This window comes from Mercurialis annua, linkage group LG7, assembly GCF_937616625.2.
Source record: "Mercurialis annua linkage group LG7, ddMerAnnu1.2, whole genome shotgun sequence".
Lineage (NCBI taxonomy): Eukaryota > Viridiplantae > Streptophyta > Magnoliopsida > Malpighiales > Euphorbiaceae > Mercurialis > Mercurialis annua.
In genome coordinates, this window is record NC_065576.1 from 43,820,143 (window position 1) to 43,844,586 (window position 24,444).

Here is a 24,444-nt window from a genome sequence, read left to right on the forward strand (position 1 = left end):
GGGCGAAAGAGAATCGCCTTGCCACATTCCTTTCTCCATGAAGAAATTATTCGATGGGCTGCTATTGATAAGTACCGAGAGTTGAGATGAACCTAATAAAAAAGAAATACATTATACCCAAGTATTGGCAAACTCCATACGCCCGATAACGCCCAAAATAAACGGCCATGAATACTGTCGAAAGCCTTTTAAAAGTCAAATTTTATTCGAACATTATGCTCTTTACGTCTCCACGATAAGTTGAAAATTTCAGCAGCAATAGATTGACACTCATGAATACTACGCCCCTTGATGAAACTAAATTGATTTTCAGAGATTACATATGGCAATAAAGAAGCTAAATGATTAGCTGAAACCTTTGAAAGAAGCTTGAAAAAACCATTAATGAGACTATAGTCCGAAAGTCTTCAATGTTATTCGCTTCTTTTATCTTCAGAATCAAAAATAAAATGCCGTGTTTAACCCCTCAGAAAAAGCCCTGTACAATTCATGAAAAGAGCTACAAAAACTCATATTCTTCCAAACCACAAATGTCGCAACTCGTATATGAAATAATAAAATGATGTGCTAAAAAAAAAAAAAAGAGCAGGAACATGACCATGCAGTACATTCCAAATAAAGAATTTGATGTTATTAAATTGGTAAGTAATAAGTGATTCCTCTAAAAGACTTTGCTTTATACTTTTATTCATAAATAAATTTTGTTAAAGTTAGGGGTGTGCAAAAATTGGCCGAAACCGAACTTTCAAACTGAACTGAAATATTAAAATTGGTTCGGTTTTATTTACATTTTGCTCACTTCGTTTATTTTATTTTTATAAAATCCAAGTGAACTTATTTAGATTTTGTTAATTATATCACAAGTTCATGAAGTGTTGGAATGGTAATTTTATGTGCTATTTATTTCAAGGGCTGGGTTTGAATCCCAACTTCAAGCAGATATGAGGCATTTTACTAATCGAACCAAATTTTCCAGTTTGGTTTGTTAAACTATTTTGGTTTTATGGCCGGTTTAGTAACCGAACCTATCCGTTGAAGCCAAAATTCACCTTCAACTTCCATCCATGTGATTTTCGGTCTTAAGCCATAAATTACAAATTTTCACCGATAAATTTATAGTTTTCTACATTTTATCAGTTTTCCTTAAATAAACCTACACTTTTGTATCGGTTTTCCTTAAATTACAATTTTTATTTTGTAGGTATAATATTGCTGGTTTGAGCAAGAATTTTTTTTCAGTATGGTTTGTGATTATATGTTGTCGTTTCTTTTTGAGTTAATTTTTTTGTTGATATCTCACTCTTACCAGTTATGTAATTTATCGTTATAAGTTTGTAAGACGATTTGTGATTAAAAAGTGTAAGTTTTTAATATAGACGTCATGTTCTATACCAGGACATCATTTTTTTCTTTAAATCTTACGATTATAACTATTATGGTTTTGAGCTAGTGAAACGATTGTCACCTTTGTCAAAAAACAAATCAATATGTAATAAATTATTATAATTTTTTTCTAATTTTAACAAAATTATTCTACTAATTAAAATACATATGTTCTTGATATTAATGATTTATTTTGGCCAAGTGTATGTTTTTAGATGAGCTCAGATTTTAATTTAAATTACTTAATGATTTTAAAAAATATTATACTTAATGTTATCAAAATAATAAAATAGAGCCTTTTTTATTAAATTTTATTTAACTGTTCTCTACTAATGTGTACGACAAATAATATACACATGCCATTTTGTTTAATATGAACATTAAGAAATTACTTTTATTTTAAATTTAACGTTATAAAATAGTAAAAATTAGATTCTTAGTTAATATCATACGTGTTGTTTACATCAGCATAAATAACAGTAAAATAAAAATTCATTGAAAAAAGGTTCATTTTTTTATAGATTAAGCACCACTTTGAATTAAAAAAATTAAAAAAAAAGATTGAAATTCAATAAAAGAAATATAAGAATCCAAATGGTATATTAGCCATTTATTTTGTCCATCAGCTTAGAAAATTAACAAGTGTACATAGATAGTATACTGTGCATATGTTACTTTAAGACGGAACATACGTATCTGATATCTGTCTTTAAATTTCCGAAGATCCAAATCTTTGAGTTATCTGCTATTGAAGCCTATCTTCATGAACATTACACAATAAATTTCTGAGTAAGTTTAGGTGGCAATTGGCATGCAGAAGCTTACTTGTCCATGAAGTTTCTCTCCATCTGTACTTACTGGTGTCAACTTATTACATCCTCTTCATGCTCTATAAAATAATTGTTCTGCAATAACCTATGGATCATTCAAAGAAAAAAATGAATTTGAAGGCTTGTTTTCTGTTTGCTCTCCTCTTCGGAGTCATCTTTCTCGCATCTTCTGCTCGCACATTCAACGATGAACGCAGCTGTTAGTATTGATTTCCTTAGTTTATGTTGTATTTTATTGACATGTTATATTTTGAAATTCGGTCGCCATTTTATAAGTCTCCAAAAAAGTTTAGTAATTCTCAGAATCAATTATTTCATTTTATAATGCTACAGTTCTTTCGAATTCTTACGGTTTATAACTGCAACAGTTGAATTCTTACAGTTCGTAAGTGCTACAATTTGGAGCTCACAAAATGGTTGCATTTAAACAAAAAAATCAACAGATTTTTAAAGATTCTTAAAATTAAGTAATTTTTGCTTTTTTTTTTCCCTCTAAAGAATGATATTTTCTTAAAATTAGAAATGATTTAGTATATATTTTAATGCTAATGAAGTTGTGTATTTATTGTAAATGTGCAGTGGATAGAGCAGAAGCAACGAAGGAATATGATGATATGAAGCAATATTGTTCCCATGGTTGTTGTAGATATGCAGGTCATCATTGCGTAAAATGTTGTCGCACTGCTCAAGAAGCTAATCTCATGCCAAATCAAGACATCCCTCATGATTGTTAGTATTTAACCTAATTATATTTTAAATATATTTAATTAAATTATTAAAATTGTGAATATACAAGAATAGCTTATTTAATTTAGTTTAGTTTAGTATTCCTATCATATAATGAGGTATAAGACACGAGCACCGCCGGTGATCATTTTATTTTATTTTGGTTTCATTAGATGATTTTATAGATATTAGGTACTTATTTTGGGTTTTAATGTCTGACTATAGCTAGCAACGATTCACAACCAGCCATAATTAAGAAGGTTAAAAATGTGCATTTCCTGGCAGAGGGAAGATAAATTGATGTTCAATGATAAAACAAGAGAATTTAATGTTTGAAGTTAGTTGTAGCGTTCATCAAATGTTATATGTTCATACATAAATTAATTTATGTAGTTTCTTTCCAGTGAATGAGGAAGAAGACATATATGGAATAGATGATCGTTCACATGGAGGCGGACATCATGGAGGTGGCAGCGGAAAGGGTGCAGGTGGCGGTGGACATCATGGAGGTGGCGGTGGAAAGGGTGGAGGTGGTGGAGGATCCGGTGGCGGTGGAAGTGGTGGAAGTGGTGGCGGAGGCGGTGGAGGATCTGGTGGCGGTGGACATCATGGAGGTGGCGGTGGAAAGGGTGGAGGTGGAGGAGGATCCGGTGGCGGTGGAAGTGGTGGTGGGTCTGGCGGAGGGGGAGGATCTGGTGGTAGTGGGAGTGGCGGTGGAAAGGGCGGGGGCAGTGGAGGATCTGGTGGCGGCGGAAAGGGCGGAGGCGGTGGAGGTTCAGGTAGTGGAGGATCAGGTGGCGGAGGGAAGGGAGGAGGCGGTGGAGGATCGGGCGGCGGAGGAAAGGGTGGAGGCGGTGGAGGATCGGGTGGCGGAGGGAAGGGAGGCGGTGGAGGATCAGGCGGCGGTGGAAAGGGTGGAGGCGGTGGAGGATCAGGAGGCGGAGGGAAGGGAGTAGGCGGAGGATCGGGTGGTGGCGGAGGAAAAGGAGGAGGAAGTGGTGGCGGAAAGGGTGGTGGTGGCGGGAAAGGTGGAGGTGGCGGCGGTGGTGGAGAAAATTAAAATGCTCACCTCTAAAACGCTTAATTATAATCATGTCAATGGTAGTAAATTATATATACAATATAATATGGACATGAATAAAAGTAGAATAAAAGACATGCCTATTATTTGATGTTTCAATATATAGTGGGCATGAAAATATTATCACCATCAACTTCTCATAGGACATTAGTCCTAGCTTTCAAGCTTGTATGTATTTTTCACCTTCTGTGAATTTAAATGGTACTTCATTATTATCACGATGGATGTCCATTTACAATTATTTATACATTAAAAAATGTTTAGTATTAATTTATTATTACTGAACAAATAATAAATATTTTTAGTAAATAATATGAGTAGATAAGTTATTATTAAACATAAAATAAATAAAATAATAGTTTTATTAAGATCTAATGCTAAAAGAAACTCAAACTTTTACTACTTTTTCTAGTTAATTTAATTCTTTTTTATTTCTATAATAATAGTTAAATTATATTTTTTTTCATTGCAATAATTGCCAAATTGATGGTCAACCTTGTTATCTTTAATTAGTCTATTAGGATATGTAACGGAAAAATATTGTAAAAATTAAAAAGTGTGGATTAAATTATAATAAATCATAAACATTTAATTTTTTTACCATTAAATCTTTTATTAAAGAGCAAATTTAATTAATAATGTTAACAGTTCATAGCAATACATCCATAGTTGAGCTAAATAATTTCTATTTTCATTGTAAACAAATATAGATAAAATACAGCCTAAAATGTTTTACCATGGTTAAATCAAGAGTGTGAAGTTGCTAAAATTTTCTCTTTAATTTTGATTGTTGCTATCATCCATCAATACTCAATTTGCACACTTTTAATGTACATCTCTATGCAAATTTATATCATTCACATATTCATATAAATAGCTTAAACAGTGGATGTTCTTTTCAAGATGAAAAATTTATTTATCTCTTAATTTGTTTAGCCATTTTATTATTAGATTTTATTCTAAATCAATTGGTATCAAATGGAGATGCTCATCCAATATTTAAACACATGTCAATTCACACACAAAATTAATGTAGGATTCCCACTTCAACACTTCCCCTCACGCGTAGCGTGTCCGGGCCGAGCAATCAATCCCGCCTCACGCATCTCACGTGGGCCGACCAAATTCAAATTGTGTGAATGGACAAGACTATAATACCATGTTAGATTCCATCTTAAAACCAATTGGCGTCAAGTGGAGGTGCCCAACCAATATTTAAACATATGTCCATTCACACACAACCTATGTGGATTCCCATTTCAACATTTATCACCATATTTTTAAAATTATGCAACCATGCTATTTTCGACATTTGCCAAATACACCTGCAATCAATTAGGAGTTAATGTGAGATGATGTTATGTTACGAAAGATTAATTTTCTTTACAAAGACATATAGCATCTTGTCATATCAGATCCAAACTAATTGTAAGTATATTTGATAAATGTCGAAAAATGGTTACAAAATAGGATACAATTTAATATATATATATATATATATATATATATATATATATATATATATATATATATATATATATATATATATATATATATTTGACAAACATGCTATAGTTGTAGGTAGATTCGAACATTTTGTGTTTCAAGATCTCTATACACATGCTCTTGAATCTCAATGTTGTTACATAATAAACAACTTGAATTCTCCACCGAAATTATACGCTAAAAATATATAAAATCAAGAATTCGAATTCTGCCATACAAAGCCGTCAATAAAAAAATTTAACTCTAGGTGAAAAGAAGCAGATTTCCTGATTAAAGAAAATAAAGATGGTGAGAATTGATGAACCCAACAATTCCCAATAGCTCTGAAACAGTCCATGCTGCTTCTATATTAAACAGACATGTTGAAGCTGTATAAGAAGACCTTCTGTTGTTTTTAAAGGATGAACATGCATACCATTTGTTGTTGCAGAGAGAAAACCAGACAGACATGTTGTTGCTGCCATAAATAAACCAGCTGAAGTAGTCCCTGCTGCCACCATGTTAACCAGACTTGAAGAAGCAACATGAGAAGGACCTTCTACTGCAGAAGGATGATCAAGGTGACCTGCTGCTGTAGAAAGAAGGGCAGGCCTACCTGCTGTTGCTGCAAAATTAATAGCAGACATACCTGCTGCTGTTGTCAACGACGAATAGCCAAAAACAATTGATGGTGTGACTTGATGATTATCCACTACAGCTCAAAGGAGACTGCAAAAGGAAGATGGTGTATGCAAACCAGACGCCTAATTCCATAATATGGCATCAGGATTTTCAACAACAGTTTAAAGAAGATCAAATATGCTCTACATATTATTAAACACCTTTAATTCCCCACCTCGCACCCGACGTCTCCATCTCCAATTCTCATTCCACATTTGCTGAATTGAAGCATGTTTTTGGTTCGAGAGAATGCAAAGACGAAGATAAAGATTAATTGCACTACCTTTTTCCATTCAATTATCTTTTCAAAAATCAATCGAAACTCCATTACCATTCTTAAATCGAATATTTGAGATAAAAAATGTCACAACTCTTACTACCAAAGCAACAAAAGTTTCTTATACGCCTCCAAATAAATGAAAGTTTCTTATCATCAGCAAACAATAAAGAACCTCAATTAGTTATAGAGGAAAAATTTGAGATAACATAAAACCAAAGGAAATTCCTATTGTTAATTTTAGTTTCCACACCCATTTAAACTATGAACGAAGGATCATTTTACCTCATCAACTTGGCACAAAGTATCAAAAAGTTAAAAACTGAAAAAGAGGATCACTTTTACCCTAAATTTGGTAAAATCAGGTCAAAACCCCCCACCCTAAATCAACAAATTTGGTAGTGTTGTTTCGAATCCAAGTTTGGTGATTGTTAATCGGATTTATGCGTTTGTTGATGCCTATAAACTGTTTTAGTTTGATTTAAAGCTTTATGACTGTTTGTATATAGTTCTAAAAGATGATGTTATTCAAGGTTTGTGGTGTTCGTTACATGTTAGGTTTAATTCAAATAAAGTTAAGGAATGTTGTGTTATTCCATGCTTCATTTTAAATGTTAATATGATGTGTAGTTTGTTTTTAATGTCGCTTGGGCATGTTAAAACATGTTTTATGTTTAGATGGCATGCTAAGATGATTATGTGGCTTGTGTTGCCATTTCGGGCATGTTTGTCCATTGTGAATTTCTATCAAACACCTTGTATGCGTGTTGTTATTTATGGGTTAGTTGAGCTATATTGAGTTTTATTGTTTTTCAATTTGGTTTTGTTTTATCAAATGGCTTTCCAAATTTAAACATTGGTCTATAACTTGGTGTTGCGTTGGGTCAGGTTAAACTTGAGTCGCCCGACATGTGAGAATAAGCTTGGAAGTTTTGTACAACTCAGCTAACTCACTACTTTGTGGTTTTAACTCTGTTTATCATTTTAACTAAGTTGTTTGAAAATATTTTCAGATTTTGTTTCAAAGTTCTCAATTAGACTTGACTTGTTGTTTAGCTTTGAAAATGGTATGGATATGTATGTTTTACTCAATGTTGAATTATGCTTTGGCTTGGTTGTTGTTGTTCTAGTCCTATGTTGTGTCTAGTATTCCTTAGAGTTAAGAGTTGTTTTTAATTATAACTTATGTTTTGTTTTAGACTCGTCGGCTACTCGTGCCTCGGAGTCGAAGTTGGTCTAATTTACTTGTCAGGCTTTCTCGGGGATTGCAAGCATTGAGTTTAATATTATCATTTACCGTTCTATTAAGTAAAGTATATGTATTGTATACGCGGTTTCGAAATGGTTTTGAATTCATTGTGGATCTGGATTGGAACGGGCTATACGGTAGGCATCATCGAGATTGTGTGCACCAGTTTATACTTGATATTGGCAGATAGTTATATGTCCTACTTTGCATTCGACAGAGTTATCTCTGGCCTAATTTGGATTCAGTGGATATTCGTCTCAGCTACTTTGGAATTGATTCAATACTTATTACATAATGATTATATATAAGTATAAAAGATTTTATTGTTTTAGAGTTTTCGCTTAATAAATGTAAATGGTAGTATGAACTTGTCTCAGTATATCTGACCCCGTTGTTTCTCAATTTTCCAGGTTTATGATTTTGAGTGCGTCCGTTGATCTCAAGCTTTCATTATTTCCGTGGAGATATACCTTTTGTTTAAAATAAAAATGGCCTTTCTTATTGTAAAACTCTTAAACCGCAGTAGTACTAGTACTATCTTTATTACTTTTATAGATTTGTTACTTTGCCGGATTAGTCTTACTGTTGCTTATATATGTTGGCATGATATGTCTATCGGTCTGGATTATTGTTATTTATGCCATGTTGTTGGAGATTCGGAGTTGGGCTGAGCATTAATTGTATGTTGTTGATATAACTGTTTGACTAGGTTAGAGTCTCAATTGATCCTGCTAGGTTAATTGTTATTGAATGATTATGTGTTTATCCTAGTGTTATCTGGTGGAGAGTCATTTGGGGAGATGGTTATGTTAGCATAGTTTCATTGCGTGGGTAGCTTTGAGGAAAAGTTTGATAACAAAAGACAAATCAAAGAAATGAGGGTGTTTAGATATGATGTTTGTGTTTTTTGCAATTCTGGCCTTAAATGCATTGAGCATCTGTTTTTTTAATTGTGTGGTATTGGGAGAGATTCTGAACTCAGTTATGCAGGGTTGTATGATATATAGAGACAATGTATGGAATAAAAGTATCCTGGCTAGAGTTAGAATAGTTGTTATTGTTTGCACTATGTACCAGATTTGGAGGGATAAAAATACGATTATCTTTGCTGATGATCCTGCCATTGTTGCTGTTATTAAAGCTTGGACCATGCATAATGTTATGTTGAAAATGTTTGCGAGAAGAAGTAATTTTGAGGTGTTCCATACATTGTATCATAATAGGTGCACTTTTATGTAATCAACTTGCTTTGTTTGCATTTGTCTTGATTTGCTCTTTTTTATATGTTTATAGTAGTTTTTTTTTTTTAAATTGAATTGTAAATTGATTTTTCAGCATAATCTAATCTTTTGGTGCATTTTATTAGAAAAAAATGAAATTTTAAATACTGTTCAAATTAAATAAAATAATTAAATACTTTCTCCCGTTCTAAATAGATAGATATTATTTCAAATTCTTTTATTCTAAATTATAGACATTAAATATTTAAATTACTAAATAATTATCTAATGTACTCTCATTAATTATATAAAATATATTAAAAAGATAACAAAATTCACAAAAAAATAAAAATTATTACTATATTAAATAGGGATTATTTTTCAAATATATGTTTTTGGCAAAGTAGAGGAAATTACACCATTTATCAAAAAAATAAAAATAATTACAAAAAAATATGTTGACTTTTTTCATTTACAAAAATATTAATAATATTTACAAAAGTACAAAAAAATAAAAAATAATATCAAACATACGGTGTATATTGTGGGTATAATGTTAGTATACTAATAAACTAACATTATATCAACATTATACCAAAATTATACCAACATTATACATACTGAGATTTTATTAATATTAAATGAAAATTTACCAAAATTATATCAAATCGTATACTGAAAATTAAATTAATAATATACCAAAATTATACCATCAGTATACCAAGAATATATAAATTTTCTTGTTCATTACCAACTATAGTGAAAAACACACATAAAAAAAAATACATGTTATCAACTAGAAAATATATATAAAAATTTATAATCAATATACCAAAAATATACTAAAATTATACCAATAATAAACCAAATATTATTTTTAAATTATCTGATTTATAGTTTTAATATTCCAAAATTATACCATAATTATACTGACATTATACAAATCGTACTTTTGTAATTAATTTTTATTTTTTGATACTTTTATAATTAATTTTAAATCAGTCGTATTTTTGTAAATAAAAAAAATTTACAGGTACTTTTGTAAATATTGTTAAAATTTTAGGTACTTTTGTCATCGTCCCAAGTATTTACACCATTTTGGCACATCTTTCTCTTATTTCCTACATTACCTAATAAGTTAACTTATTTACCAAAAATACTCACTATATAAAAAAGTCTTATCTCATTTTAGGTTAAGTTTTTACATAGCTCTTTTTTTTTTCTCTCTCTTCTCTCTCAAAATTCTCTCTTCTTTTCCTCTTCTTTTCTTCTTCTTTTTTTGTTTGACATTCAGTTTTTCTCCTCCGAATACTTTTCCGTTCGTCTTTTCCGTTCGTTTTTCCGTTCGCGCTTCCGTTCGTCTACTTCCTATGGATTTTTCGTCGTTTCCGGTCGTTTTTCCGTTCGTCTTTTCCATTCGCGCTAGTCCGTACGTCTCTTCCGTTCGAGCTATGGATTTCTCAACTTGTTTTTAGATTTGTGTAAATTTTTAGGTTTTTTATAATGATTTAAATACTTTTAAATAAATTATTGCAAATCTATAATTTTTTGTTTAAAAAATTATATTCTATTATTCATATAATTATTTATTTTGTCTTTCTCTTATTCATAGATTTGTTTATTGCTACTGATTTTGTAAAGAACAAATTGATTTATGGTGCATTTGTAGTAATTTTATAATATATTTACGTTTTAGTATATTTTTCGTGTATTTATAGTGTATTTCTGACTTTTTAGTATATTTATGGTGCATTTACAGTGTTTATGGTGTATTTGCAGTGTTTATGGTGTATTTATAGTGTTTATGGTGTATTTACAGTGTTTCATGGTGTAAACCAAAAAAACACTACAAAATGCCTTGCATACACTAAAAGTACAATATATATACACTACCTATACACTATATATACACTATATAAACACCATAAAAACACTATATATACACTATTGTTATACTATAAAAAAAATCAAGGAAAAAAATCTATAAAAAACAAAAATTAACACTATATATACACTATATATACACTAATCTTACACTATATAAAAAAATTGTCGATCGGTTCAGTCGACCAAAATAAAAAAACCGAAAACTAAAATTAGAAACCGAAAAAGGTATTTGTGAAATTAAAAAAAAAGTATTTTTCGTAAATAAAAAAGTCAGAAAAGAAAAGTCAAAACTTGCAATGTAAAGTTGTAATTAAAATGCCGAAACATGTATTCTACGAAATTACCACTATTAAATAAGGATAAATAAGATAATTTTTTATATATTAATTTATTTTATTTTTAAAATTTAAATTTTTTAATATTACATATTCATACTAAACTGCCTATTTATTTGGAAAGGATAAAATATTAAATGGGTGTTTGGTTCAGTTTTTTGGTGGAGTTTTTAGCTTTTATTTTTCAAAGAGCTCCACTAAAGTGTTTGGTGAGAATTTTCTAAAAGTCTTTTGGAGCTTTTTGAACCTCCAACAGCTGCTTTTTGAAAAGCTCCATTTTAGAGATTTTTGCCAACAGCTGATAGTTTTTTCAATTTTTTTAATTATTTAGACAAAACTACCTCTATTAGGATTTATTGTTTATTAATATATATATATATATAGTTATTTAAATTATTTTTAAATACTCTAATCATTTTTAAATTATCTAATATTATTTATTTATATTAACAAAACTATAATTTAATTATTTTTTAAAATAAATCATAAATTCATCAAAAAAAATATCTAAATAAGTTTAAACTAAACGTTCCTTCTTAATAAAAAAATAATTTTTAATATTTTTATTGAATATTATATAATATAATATATTTATAAGTTAATAAATAAAAATAAAAATTATGTCCTTTATGGTCATTTTATATATAAACAACAACAGTTAATCAAATCTCACCAAATACATATGATCTATTAGCTATCAGCTAACAACCAACAGCTAACAGCTGTTAGCTATAAGAAACAACTGAACCAAACCGGCTCTAAGTTAGCGAAACAAATTGTGCCCTATTCATAGATCAATAAAATAATATACGGTGGTCAAATTTAATTTCTTAATGAACTTTTCGATTTAACTACTAAACGTTATTGACTATTGAGGAATATAAAATGGTTAAAGCAAAGAAGAGATGAAAAGACAAAAAGAGGTGGTACTATTGACTTTTGAGGAAGGGGATTGACTATGGTAACTAGGGTATATATTCAGTTTCAGTTTAAATCAAACCGAATCGAGATAAAATTTGTTTTTTAAAATAATTAAACTGAAAATTTATATAAAACTAAATTAGTCGTTTGATCAATTTTTCAATTTGATTTTACTATGTCGATTCTGTTTGTATTAAATTTAACTGAATTTTATTATGTCAAATATCAAACCAAAAAATTGAATAGAAAATTCAAGAAAATGTAATTTTTCTAACCAAATATTTCGGTTTGATGTTACCAACGGAATTTTACTATGTCTAAAATCAAACCAAAACAAAAAAATCAAAAAAAAAATGTGAAAGAAACCCTAATGAAAAAAGTGTGATTTTTCAAACCAAATCAATCTGCCCTGTCTGTTTTTTTCAGTGTGACTTACTAAGTTGGTTCGATCATATTAAAATTTAACTGAATTTTACATCTAAAATCAAACCAAATCAAATCAAAAAAAAAAACCAAAAAACCAAAACTTTATATAATATAATATCAAATCAAAATAAATTTATCAATTTGGTTCGATTTTTTGGTTTGGTTCGTATTGAACACCCCCAAATCCAATGTAAGTTGTAAGAGGGGAAGACAAAGAGAAACAAGGCAACGTGTGAAACAAAAAGGGTCTTCTATTGTTGGCCCACTTTTCTTAATAAAATAAACAAATTAGAGATTAAGAGAACCTTTGAAAACTACAAACATTAACGGGAATTGCTCGTCTTCATCTTCTTGGGAATACCCTAAATTTTTTTCTTTTATTTCCTTCATCAAGAACAAGAACCAGAAGCACCAAAAGGCAAAGAAATGGTAATTATCAAGAAGAAAAAGAAGAAGAAATTGTCATTTTTTCAAGATTAATGGTACTTATGTGTACAGATTACGTAATGTTTGGTCATCAGAGACATTTTGGTTCCGGTGAGTGTTCATCGGAGCAACCGAATTCGGCGGCGTACATGGAAGAGCCAGGCATTTTCTTCTTCTTCTTGCTTCTTGAGTTATTTATGTTTTGTTTTCTTGAAAATGGGTATTAATGGTGGGGATAGAGATGAAATAGTTAAGTTAATATTATTAGAAATATCTGTAATACTGTTCTTATAGTTTCATGGCAGATTTAAAGCATATCAATGAACTAAAGTTTAGCAATGGCAGATTCAAATAGCTTCCATTAATTTTTAATTTTTTTAGTTATCTCGAAATGCAGGATATATAGAAAGAAAAAGAAAATTTCCAACATATGTTTTTTTTTCTAACACTCTTTCCGTTTCATATTAACAAATTTAAAATAGATATAAAAATTTACTGTAACTTATTTAAGGAAAAAAAATTATTTTATAAAAAAATACCATATTTAACTTTATAAAATTTGATAGTGATTTACTATGTGAAGTTTTATATTTCTTACATGAAAAACTAATAAATAAAAAACTGAATATATTAAAACTAGTATTAAAATAATAAAGAGTGTGTATAGGTAATTATTTAATAAAAATTGACTCCTATAACTTCAATTAATTTTTTTAGATAATGTCTACCAATTTTAGAATGGAATGAAAGAATTAAAAGAATAAATAAGACTTGTGATATTGATTGATAAAATTTTTGGGCATGCAATAATAAATCATTAATTACAGTATTTTTTTTATATATAATTAGAAACGAAAAAGCATTTGGAAATTTGAACGTACAATCTAGCAGAATGCTATATAGCATTTGAGATACAAGTTATTGATTAGTATTTTTTTTATATTTTATCAGGTTTTTAAAATTTTACAATTTAAAATATAAATTTTATGGATGAGCTATTAAAACGCTCGTATTAAATGGAGGTCCGAGCGGTAGAATTTCGAAACTAGCCTTTTCGAAAATTTATCCAAATAGTCGGGTTCCGCCCCTAAAAAGTGGTCGAACTCGATTCCCTTACTAAAAAGAAAATTCTTACCCTAAAGTAACATTGATAAGTTGTGGCACACTGTCGCCTCAACGGCCCCGTCTTCTTCGATCTCTTATTCAATCATTGTATTATGACCAATTTTTTTATAATTTTAATTTTTTTAAAATTTAAAAATTTGTTTTTTTTTTGTCAAAAATAGTCTACTCTAATTGTTAGCGGGGGTTAGCGGGAGTTAATGTTAAACATTTTTAAATAGACACACTGCATGTGAGTGTTGAGGGTCAAACCCTCAACCTCATACACATATCATTAGAGTTTGACCAACTGGGTCAAGCCTTCAAGTGTAAAAAAAAAATTGTTATTATTGTGTTCAAATATTTGCATCCCACATTTTAAATTCAAATATTCGCATCCCACTTTTTAAATTTTAAATATTAGCATCTTTTATCAATTGCGACCCAACTTTCAAAATATTGTCTGACTTTAAATCAAATTGTCAGTTTTTTACAAAAAAAAAATCAAAAAAAATCAAATTGTTAGTTTCTTTAAAATTTTATATTAAAATTATTTTTATATCTACCATTTATTATTGATTTTAATTTCGTTCTTTTTATTTATTTAATATTATTAACTTTTAATACCTTAACATTTATTTATCTATATTTATGCAATGAATATTTTTAATCGTTTTCTTATACTTTTAATAATATACTTTAATGATTTTACATTAAAAATAAAAAATTCACAATCAAAATATATTATAAAGATAATATTATTAAGTAACTAAATTTATCAAATAGATTTTTAAATTAATTCAATATTAATTTTTTTAATATAATTTATAATGTTTAAAATTGACTTAAGTAGCAATCTGCCCTTTCAACTTGTAAGTAATGGACAATTAACACATAAAATAACTTTGTGGGCAAATTAGTACACAAACTTGCTAATTATAGGCAATTAATCCCATTTTAAAATTTTGCCCCTTAATTTATAAGTTAATTGTCTCCTTAATTGGTAATTTACCCCCCTTAACTTGTAAGGTAATTTGCCAAAAATTTTCATAATCACCAAATTCATGTATTGAATTGCACATAAAATTAATTTATATGTTAATTATCCATTGTTTACAAGTTGAGGGGGCAAATTGCTATTTAAATCGATTAAATTCATAACGTAATATTTTAACACTTAATTTTGCATTTTATCAACTGCCACCTTACTCTTACAATCACTTGATGTTTCAACACTTAATTTTGCATTTTATCAACTGCCACCTTACTCTTACAATCACTTAATGTTCTAACACTTAATTTTCATTTTATCAACCGCCACTTTAATTAGTATCTTACAATATATGTTTCAATTAAATTGGTCCTACATAATTGGTTGGTACAATGTTAAATCAATGATGGAATTAAAACATATAGGTACTTGTGATCAGCAGAGTCATTTTCATTGTTTTTGAATTGAACCTTTCACCCACCTCCATAATTTAACAACTCTGTCTCCTTCTAATTAAATTATTTTATGCAATAATAGCAAATTATACCTTATTATCATTGTTTTCTCTCTTTAAATCTTTAATTACTTGATGATTTATGATTCAATTAATAGTAAATAGCAACTTGAAGTTAAGTCTGCCCCGTGAATTAAAGGGAAGGTGTCTATCACAACTATACTCTATAATAGCTAAATAACTAACAAAAACATAGTTCTAATTCATATTCATAATCTCCACTTATGGCTTTATAATCTCTGTTATTATATATTTATAAGTAGGCTAATGGTCTGAAAAAATCTTCATCTTTTACTCCCTTTTTATTTGCACCCTGACGTTGTAAAATCGCAAATTACACCAAAATTCACACCTTTCATTTTCAATTGCACCTTCGAATATTGAAATCCACACCTTTTGATTTCAATTGCACCCTCAAACATCAAATTGTTCTCTTTTCAATACTTCATATTTTAATATATATTTTAAATACTTCTCAATGTTATAATTAAAACAAAAAAAATTATATTTATAACATAATTATATTTATTTATATTAAACAAAAAATTATTGAGTTTTAAATTAGAGTTTTTTATTTTAAATATAACAATAAGCGCAATTTAAAATATATGTTAAAATTTAAAGTATTAATTTGAATTTTTTTTAAGTGAAAAGAGGTAAATGTAATACTTGAAGGTGCAATTGAAAATGAAAAGTGTGAATTTAGGTGAAACCTGCGATTTTATAATGTCAGGATGCAAACGAAAAGGGGCTAAAAGATGAAAAAAAATTCAGACTATTAATCTTATAATCATAGAAGATATATTTAACTAATTGATAAGCCCTTTTTTTAAATTTGGACAAAAAAATCAGGTCGTATTTTGTCATCGTCCCTTGATTACTCAATGCCTAAAAGAAAATAAAAGGAAACTAAAAATAGTTATCGTTCTTTATAGATTAATGTTTAATGGCTCCCTCTGATCACCACCACCATATACTTCATCGTAGCATTTGAACCCATGCTTGTACTCTCAAGTTCTGCCCTTTGCCTTAACAATATCGCCATCAAAACAAGTGCATGCACACAATTTTGCGTTTTTTTTAATAATATATCCCACATTCGCTAAATTTGTTCAAAGTCTTTATGCTATTAGTTTTTATTTCTGTTTGCACTGGCCCAAAAAGAGCTCATATGGGCTAATTCGAATTTTTGAGCCCAAAAGCCATCAACTATCCTTTTGTTCCTATCTTAGCTTAATAGTTATCTTTTTTAGTCATTATCTTATTTTTAGTCATTATCTTAATTATTTAGTTTAGTATTATCTAAATAAGAGATTGTATCTCACTAGACTAGGTTTTCTATTTTAGGGTTTATCCCCTATAAATAGCTAGTTTTAGGTTTGTATTAACAACAACTCAAATCAATCAAACAAATACAACTTCAAAGCCCTGTGCTTTTCTATCCCCAACCTCCGCGGTTGGTTAATTTAGGAGTAGTTTTCAGTATTAATCTCGCCTGAGTTCATAGCTCCCAGATTATTAGTATTAGATCACGTGGTTAAGTGTCTTTAACCAAACAACACACTTTTCTGACTAAATTTCAGTCTAAAGCATACTTCCATACAGAACGCATTATAAATTCAAAGATTCGCGTGTCTGGAAATTTTCCACGCAAACATCTTTTGGCGACTCCACTGGGGACGTGTTATGGTTGACACAAGGACTTTATTTAAGAAGAAAAGTGTCAAATTCAGACTCTTTGCAAGCTGTGGTGCGATCATAGTTTTGATCAAATCATGTCTTATCATTCGAGTCAACTATCGGCGATTGTAGAGAATATGAGAGCCGAACGTGCTGCTATCCAAAGGGAGATTGGGGCCAATTTTAATAAATTAACTTCGGCTATAAATAATCTGGCCAAAGTGTTAGGAGGCGAACAAATCAAAGAACCAGTTTTTGAGTACGAGATTACCGAGTTTTCTTTAATCTCTACTGAGGAGATCGATAGTGTTGATGAAATCTACACCGATGATGATATCGACGCCGATCTTAATGTTAGCGATACTGAGAAAGAAGAGGCTTGCATCAATGATGATTCTAATATCAGTATTGACCTTGATAATATCAAGGCTGATATTGTTAGGCGAGTCAAGGATACTGGGGGGCATGGGCAATCTCCTTCCCTCTTAAGAGATCAAATGCAATCGGTTTTTGTACAAGCCGATATTGTTGAGGATGAAAATGCCGAGAGACAAGGCCGATCACCATTCGCCTTGACGAGTCATGCCGAATCGATTGTTAAGAATTTACCAAGGCATGCGTCGCGGTCAATGATTCTTGAAAAATGGAATGGAATTTTCAGTCAAGGTACAACTTATTTTTTACTATGCTTTCGGCTAAGAATTCATTATATGAATGATCAGAATAAGCCGATTTAGGCCTAATTACTCAAAAACCCCCCACCTTTCACTTTGTTTTCGTTTATACCCTGACCTAGGAAAAATGTCATAAATACTACTGACCTTGTCATTATGTTTCGCCCGTACCCTCGAGGTATTAAATTGATCTCTTTTCATTTGAAAAAGAGTTTAAAATAATCCTTCATTTTTAGCATATATTCTAATTACACGTCAATGTTATTAATTATACAAAAACACCTTCTTCTTTAAAAAATTCAACTAATAATAATAATTTAATTTATATTAATTATCAATAATTTGTTAAAAATAAAAAACCGTAAATTTTTTTACATCAGACTAATTAATTTCAACATAATACCGTACTTTAATTTTAAAATCTATTTTCAATTTTTTTTTTAAAAAAAATTAAAAAAAATAGCTCCTCCTCCATGGGAGGAGGAGCTTCTCCTTCCTTCCATGGAGGAAGGAGCTCGCAGCTCCTTCCTCCATGAGGAAGGAGGACGCTGCTCCTTCCTCATGGAGGAAGGAGCTCGCAGCTCCTTCCTCCATGAGGAAGGAGCACGCTGCTCCTTCCTCCATGTGAGGAAGGAGCAGATCTGCTCCTTTCTCACATGGAGGAAGAAGCAGATCTGCTCCTTCCTCCATGTGAGGAAGGAGCAGTGCGAGCTCCTTCCTCACATGGAGGAAGGAGCAGCTCCTTCCTCCATGGAGGAAGTAGCTTATTTTCGTAAAAATAAAAAAAAAATGAAAAAAATAATATTAGCGGTTTTTTAAAATAGGAGTACGGTAATAAATAGGACTTAATAAAACTATGTTATTTTATTTATTTATTTTATTTAAATTAAAAAATTAATTAATTTTAGGACTTATTTGAACGTTTTTAAAGATGAAGTATTAGTTTGTACATTTTTTAATAGAAAAAGGTATAAAATAACCCTTAAATTTAGTTGTTTTTAAGAAATCATCTTTTTTTTGAAATTTGGGGTACGGGCGAAACATAATGACAAGGTCAGTAGTATTTATGACATTTTTCCTAGGTCAGGGTATAAACGAAAACAAAGTGAAAGGTGGGGGGTTTTTGAGTAATTAAGCCGCCGATTTATAATAAAAAAGTTCACTTTAAATTTTGGACAATCTATTTGAAACAACCACGAAGAAAAAAAAAGCAGATTGTCCAAATTGAAGGTAAGCCGATCACAATATTACTAATTGGTTGATGTTGTGTTAAGTGGTCGGTTAAAAATAGGTCTTCAATAAATAGTCGACCAAATAGCGAAAAGAGGGCCGATTCATATATTGGGAAACGTGATAAACTATTTATATGACATCGGCTAGTAAAGAGTTTAAAGAGAAGTGGATCATTCATTTATTTTATTGGCGATCAAATACAAATTATCGATTTGAGCATAATATTTTACCTTCATGGAAACGAGCTTAAAAGTTTGGATCGGCCCCTGAAGTTTTGTTGTGGCCGATTAAGAATGTGATAAAGCTTTGGACCAGCTGCTATTGTTAGTTTATGCCTGGTCAAAATAATTATTTTGATAAAGCTTTGATCATCTAGGTGAAGTTTTAATCATCACGTGGTTGTTTTAATTGTCACGACCCAAAATCGAGGGCCGCGACCGGCGCTAGGGAATGGGAGTGGTAGCTCCGAAACCCGTAGCAAGCCTAGAAATCACTATAAATTTTTCGCGAAACATTCTCAAAATGTTTTTTTATTTTATAAAACTTCTTTAAACGATACAAAACGATCTTTAGAAATCAGGGTCTTACAAAACGATATCCCATATCAAGCAATACCCTGTTTCTCACATATATATATAAACGGTTAAAATCGCAGTCTAAAACCTTTATACATATCAGAGTATAAACAAGATATTTAAAATCGTTTGATAAAACATAATTACACTCTAGGACTCGACTACTGCAGCACTACTGATTTATTCCTTCTTTCTGTACTCGCGGACTTCTGGAACAAGGATAGAAGTCCGTTACATCCGATACTATACACCTGAAACATAACACTATTGGAGGGTCAGACAACGCTGAGTGAGTTCGCATTTACTTAAGATATTATGAATATAAATTGCATAAACATATGTTAAGACAAACAACAATATTTGATCCGATGAAACCCTAATCTTAAGTTGATACTATTCCCTATTCGTATCCTACTCATATTGTATCCATTCATATCATATCAAATCGTCTTAATCCGAGTGGTACGGTCCCGAGATAGTTCGACCGAGTTACCGTTACCACGTGACATAGTCCCGAGATAGTTCAACCGAGTTACATCATGTCACTGCTTAATCCCAAGGTGTGAGTCCCGAGATAGTTCAACCGAGTTACTCACTAGATACGGGTCCCGAGATAGTTCAACCGAGTTACTCACGTATCTAACAAAAATTATAATCCTCCTTTCCGATACCCAAACATGATTAGCGTATATTGAACTCATATCAAATATTTTCAAATACAAACATCTATCGACACTAATTCTATGACTGACCCGGACACTGGTGATCATACAGCCTATTGACGCCCAATAGGTAGCTCGTTTCCTCGGATCATTAAAGCAAACATCACAATTTACAAATAACAACAATACGTCAAATAGTGTATCCAAGCCATATCATGAGCAAAGTATTCACATGAAGTACCCAAGCAATAATATATATGCAATGCAATTAATAGATTACCACACAAATAACAACTTATAATGATAATATACGAAAGTAAATAGCAAACTCACAGTTTTCTATCCAAAAGCTACGGTCATATCGCGTTCTTTAAGTACCGTGTTCCGTTGGTAGTCGACTCGCCGAGTCTACGAAAATACGATAATAAATTGTAATTAAAATAGATCCTAATCCAAAGGTGTTCTAGATATAGAAGACTTAGCGAATAAATCAATTTATTTTTCCTCGGAATAAATTGATAACGTTTTAAAATTATAATTCCATTTAATAAATAACATTAGTCCAAATGTTATTTATTAGCTATCTAATTTAGCTAAATTAAATTAATTATCGAGATAAATCGATAATTAATTTAATAAGTCACCTTTCCATAATTTATAATTGATATTAGCTCAAAACGTCAATTTATAACCCAATTAATTAACGACTTTACATTTCGTTAATTAAAACTAGTTTTCCCAAAACTAGTTAACTAGCTAACTTTGAGCTATTAAAACATTTATTTAAAACGGCCCGACTCCCAAACAAATTTGACATCCTTATAGTTCGTAACCTCGTCTACAACTTCCGTTTAGATTCTAAACTGAAATTATCGTCCTAAGATGTCGAAAATTGGTCCTGAAGTCTGTTCCTTAAAATTGGCAGTTTTGGTCTACAAAACAGTTTACTATGGCAGCTGTTTCGGGCTGAGAAACAGAGCAAGTAAACTGGTCATATTTCAAAACAAATTTGACATTCCAATAGTCCACTCTGTCCTCTACAACTTTCATTTAGACCTCAGAATCAAAATCAAACCCGAAGATGTCGGAAACTAGCCCCGAAGTTGCTTCCCCGGGCTGTTTTATCGACAGCAGAACAGCCCCATGGGCTGCTGTTTACAGCCACATTTTCTGTTGTCTGGCCACTGTTGTGGCAACAGCTCTCTCATACTTCCATTCTCTGTTCCGTAACGAACAAAATGACACTAAAACCGACTCGTTCCGACACTTCGTTAGCCCGCAATCCGCTCTCAAAGTTGACTCCTAATTCACATTTTAACCTTTAATTCAAAACAGTTTTGACTAATTCAAAACGTATTCAATCAACTTTTAACCCGTTCTAACGAAGTTTAATATTACTTTTAACTTCAATAATCAATGCGTTACAACCCCGCCAATCCACTTTATTTAAATTTACTCACTTTAACTTTCGAAACCAATTATTTTTAATAGAAAAACCATCGCTAACAACTCTTTAAACGATCGTCAAACTTATGTTTTTACTTCAAGTTTTAAACCATTCAAACGGGGGCCGGGTTAACGTCGAGTTCACATCTTTCTCGACGACCGAGGGCTGCGATGGCAGCCCTCAAAGGGCTGTTCAGCTCTGCTCATAAGAGCAGAGCCGAACTCTGCTCTCTCGGCAGAATTCTGCCGAAGCAGAATTCTGCTCTTGAGAGCAGAATTTGCTGCTCTTGGTGAGCAGCAATTGCTGCTCACCGGAGCGAATTCCGGCCACCGTAGACCCTTTTCGTCATGCCGTTAAGGTCAGCCCTCAATTCATCCATTAGTTTACTCAAAAACTCATTTAAAACAACTCTCAATCTCACCCACAACACACCACATCAAAAATCATAATCTTAACCAAAAACCTTGAAATTTCCTAAGCTTAAATCATAAAATATAACCATCAATTCAGCAATTATACTACCATACCTTGATCTCCTTTGAAATTAGAATGATTTGCCTCTAAAACTTTGGTGTTTGGGTGAAGAATTGTGAGTGTGTGAGGGAGATTGATGGGGTTCGGCCATAGCATAAGAAAAATGGAGTTTGGTGTCTTCTTTGCCTATCTCATGGAATGAAGGAGATGATTCTAGTGGGTTTTATGATTGAATAATTAGTGGGTTAAAGTACCAATTTAACTCAACACTTTTCTTTACAATTTAGTCCAATTCCGTAGCTAACGTCGCGTCCAATTTTAGTACGACTTCGGAGTTCAATGAAATTTTCACGATCACTTTTTAATACTATTTTATGGACGATGTCATATAATTTATTAGCTTGGGACTAAATTCTTATTTTTTTTTTATTTTAAATTATCCTTAATTATTAATTAGTCCCGCTAATAACCGCTTCTAGCGAAATAATAATTTTTCAATTAAATTATTATTTCTCGACCAATTCAATTCATTTATTCTCATCATACTTCTTGACTTGAATCTCATTTCCGGCCTACTTGACATAATTTATTAATTTAGGCTTCGTGGCGCAATCTAACTCCTTAAAAAATTTACGGGTTATTACATTCACCCCCCCTTATAATAAATTCGTCCTCGAATTTAAACCTTTGCCACTTACTTAATCCATTGTAATGTTTTTCACACATTATTACTCCTCGTATCGCCCTTTATAACGATTACGTCTTTATAACAAACTCGTTCTTATTGTGTCCATAATCCTTATATAAACCTCTCATCTATGTTCTTATGAAGTTGCCACTTAATTCTCCGTTCAACAATCGCAACAATTTACTCCTAAACATCCTTTTTAGGAGTGTCATATTTTGATATTGACTCGATCCAACGGTCCCATCAAAAGGTATCTTAATTTTATTCATCTCGACGATCTTTCTTGATACTCCTACGTACAATAACTCTTTAATTACTTCGTCTGTCTGTGGTTAAATTCATAGAAGAGAAGTCAGATTCCAACTTTCTACTTTTATCCAGAACGACTACACTTTTCCTAGGCGTTTTCCTTTATTTTGTATAGTTCATACTTGAATAACGGCCTTTGGTATTAAGTTTTTACGATGTCTGCTAATCTTCTTAAAAGATGGATACTCTTTTCATACTTCCTTAGTATGATATTTACTAGTACATTGATGTCTAATGTCCGTTGTACAAGAGATGACTAATCTCTTCGTGAACTTCCTTCGTTCGCGCATAGCTGTAAACGATTGTTGTACTGGTGGAATAACAACTGATAGGACATTAATTGTTATCCCGTTGGGATTTTAATCCCGTCGCTTATTAACTCCTTGCCTTATTAGGCTCGTATTCTTTTACTTCTTAGCTTTGGTACTCGTTAACCTTTATTCGTCATTCATTTCCTTAGTATTATATGGGTAGTGTCATCCTGGACACCAACTCTGAACTTTTCTTTTTAAATACTTTTGGTATTAATCAAAACTATATTTGATTAATTATCCCAATCCAATAGGGTAACTTATGGTTTCAAGTTACTTTAAACTTGTCCAAAATCTTGCTTATCTAGCTTACTTTGGCTGTCCATATTGCTTATTCAGAAACGTTTGTTCACTAAACAAAACTGGTATCCGTAATGTTCACAATATCTTTTATCACTTCCTTTTGTACTTTGGATTGAAATTGAAACCCGCAAGCGTCGAAAATTGGCCCGAAAGTCACTTCCTGGGACTATCGTTAACTGCTTGCATAAGCTGTTGTTTGAGCCTATGAACTAAGCATCTGATCAATCCTTACTTGAAACATATTTGATATTCTTATACCTTATCGTTCTGTCTACATTTTTCGTGTAGAGTCAAGCTACTTTCAACATTTCCTTAATATCCGAAATTGTCTCTTTAGTCGTTGACAACTATGTTTACCAAGGTTGCCTTGCTTAGTAAGGTCATTAGTCTCCTGAAATATTTACTTATATTTTTCTTTTCTTATTAAGTATAAGGTTAATTCTTTACCTTATTTCAAAGCTCATTCTTCCGTAGATTTCTTATTTTGTGATGTGTTGTTATTTAACACATATTCCTTATCTCAAACTAAAGTCTTTCCTTGTCTTATGTCCTTTA

The 24,444-nt window shown here is 31.0% G+C and overlaps 1 protein-coding gene and 1 long non-coding RNA gene across 2 annotated transcripts; one reads left to right on the forward strand and one right to left on the reverse strand.

Moving 5' to 3' along the window:
* Positions 1–2,285: 2,285 nt before the first annotated feature.
* On the forward strand, positions 2,286–3,999 carry LOC126657226 (glycine-rich cell wall structural protein 1.0-like). Its single transcript, XM_056103808.1, has 3 exons — positions 2,286–2,412; positions 2,793–2,942; positions 3,344–3,999. The coding sequence occupies exons 1-3, from the start codon at positions 2,301–2,303 to the stop codon at positions 3,997–3,999; spliced, it is 918 nt and encodes a 305-aa protein (XP_055959783.1). The 5' UTR covers positions 2,286–2,300.
* Positions 4,000–19,634: 15,635 nt separating this feature from the next.
* LOC126657643 (uncharacterized) lies at positions 19,635–22,491 on the reverse strand. The gene is made up of 3 exons (XR_007633386.2): positions 22,332–22,491; positions 20,691–20,765; positions 19,635–19,959 (listed from the first exon to the last, which is right to left on the reverse strand). It is a non-coding gene; the product is annotated as an uncharacterized LOC126657643 (long non-coding RNA).
* Between the last annotated feature and the right edge of the window lie 1,953 nt (positions 22,492–24,444).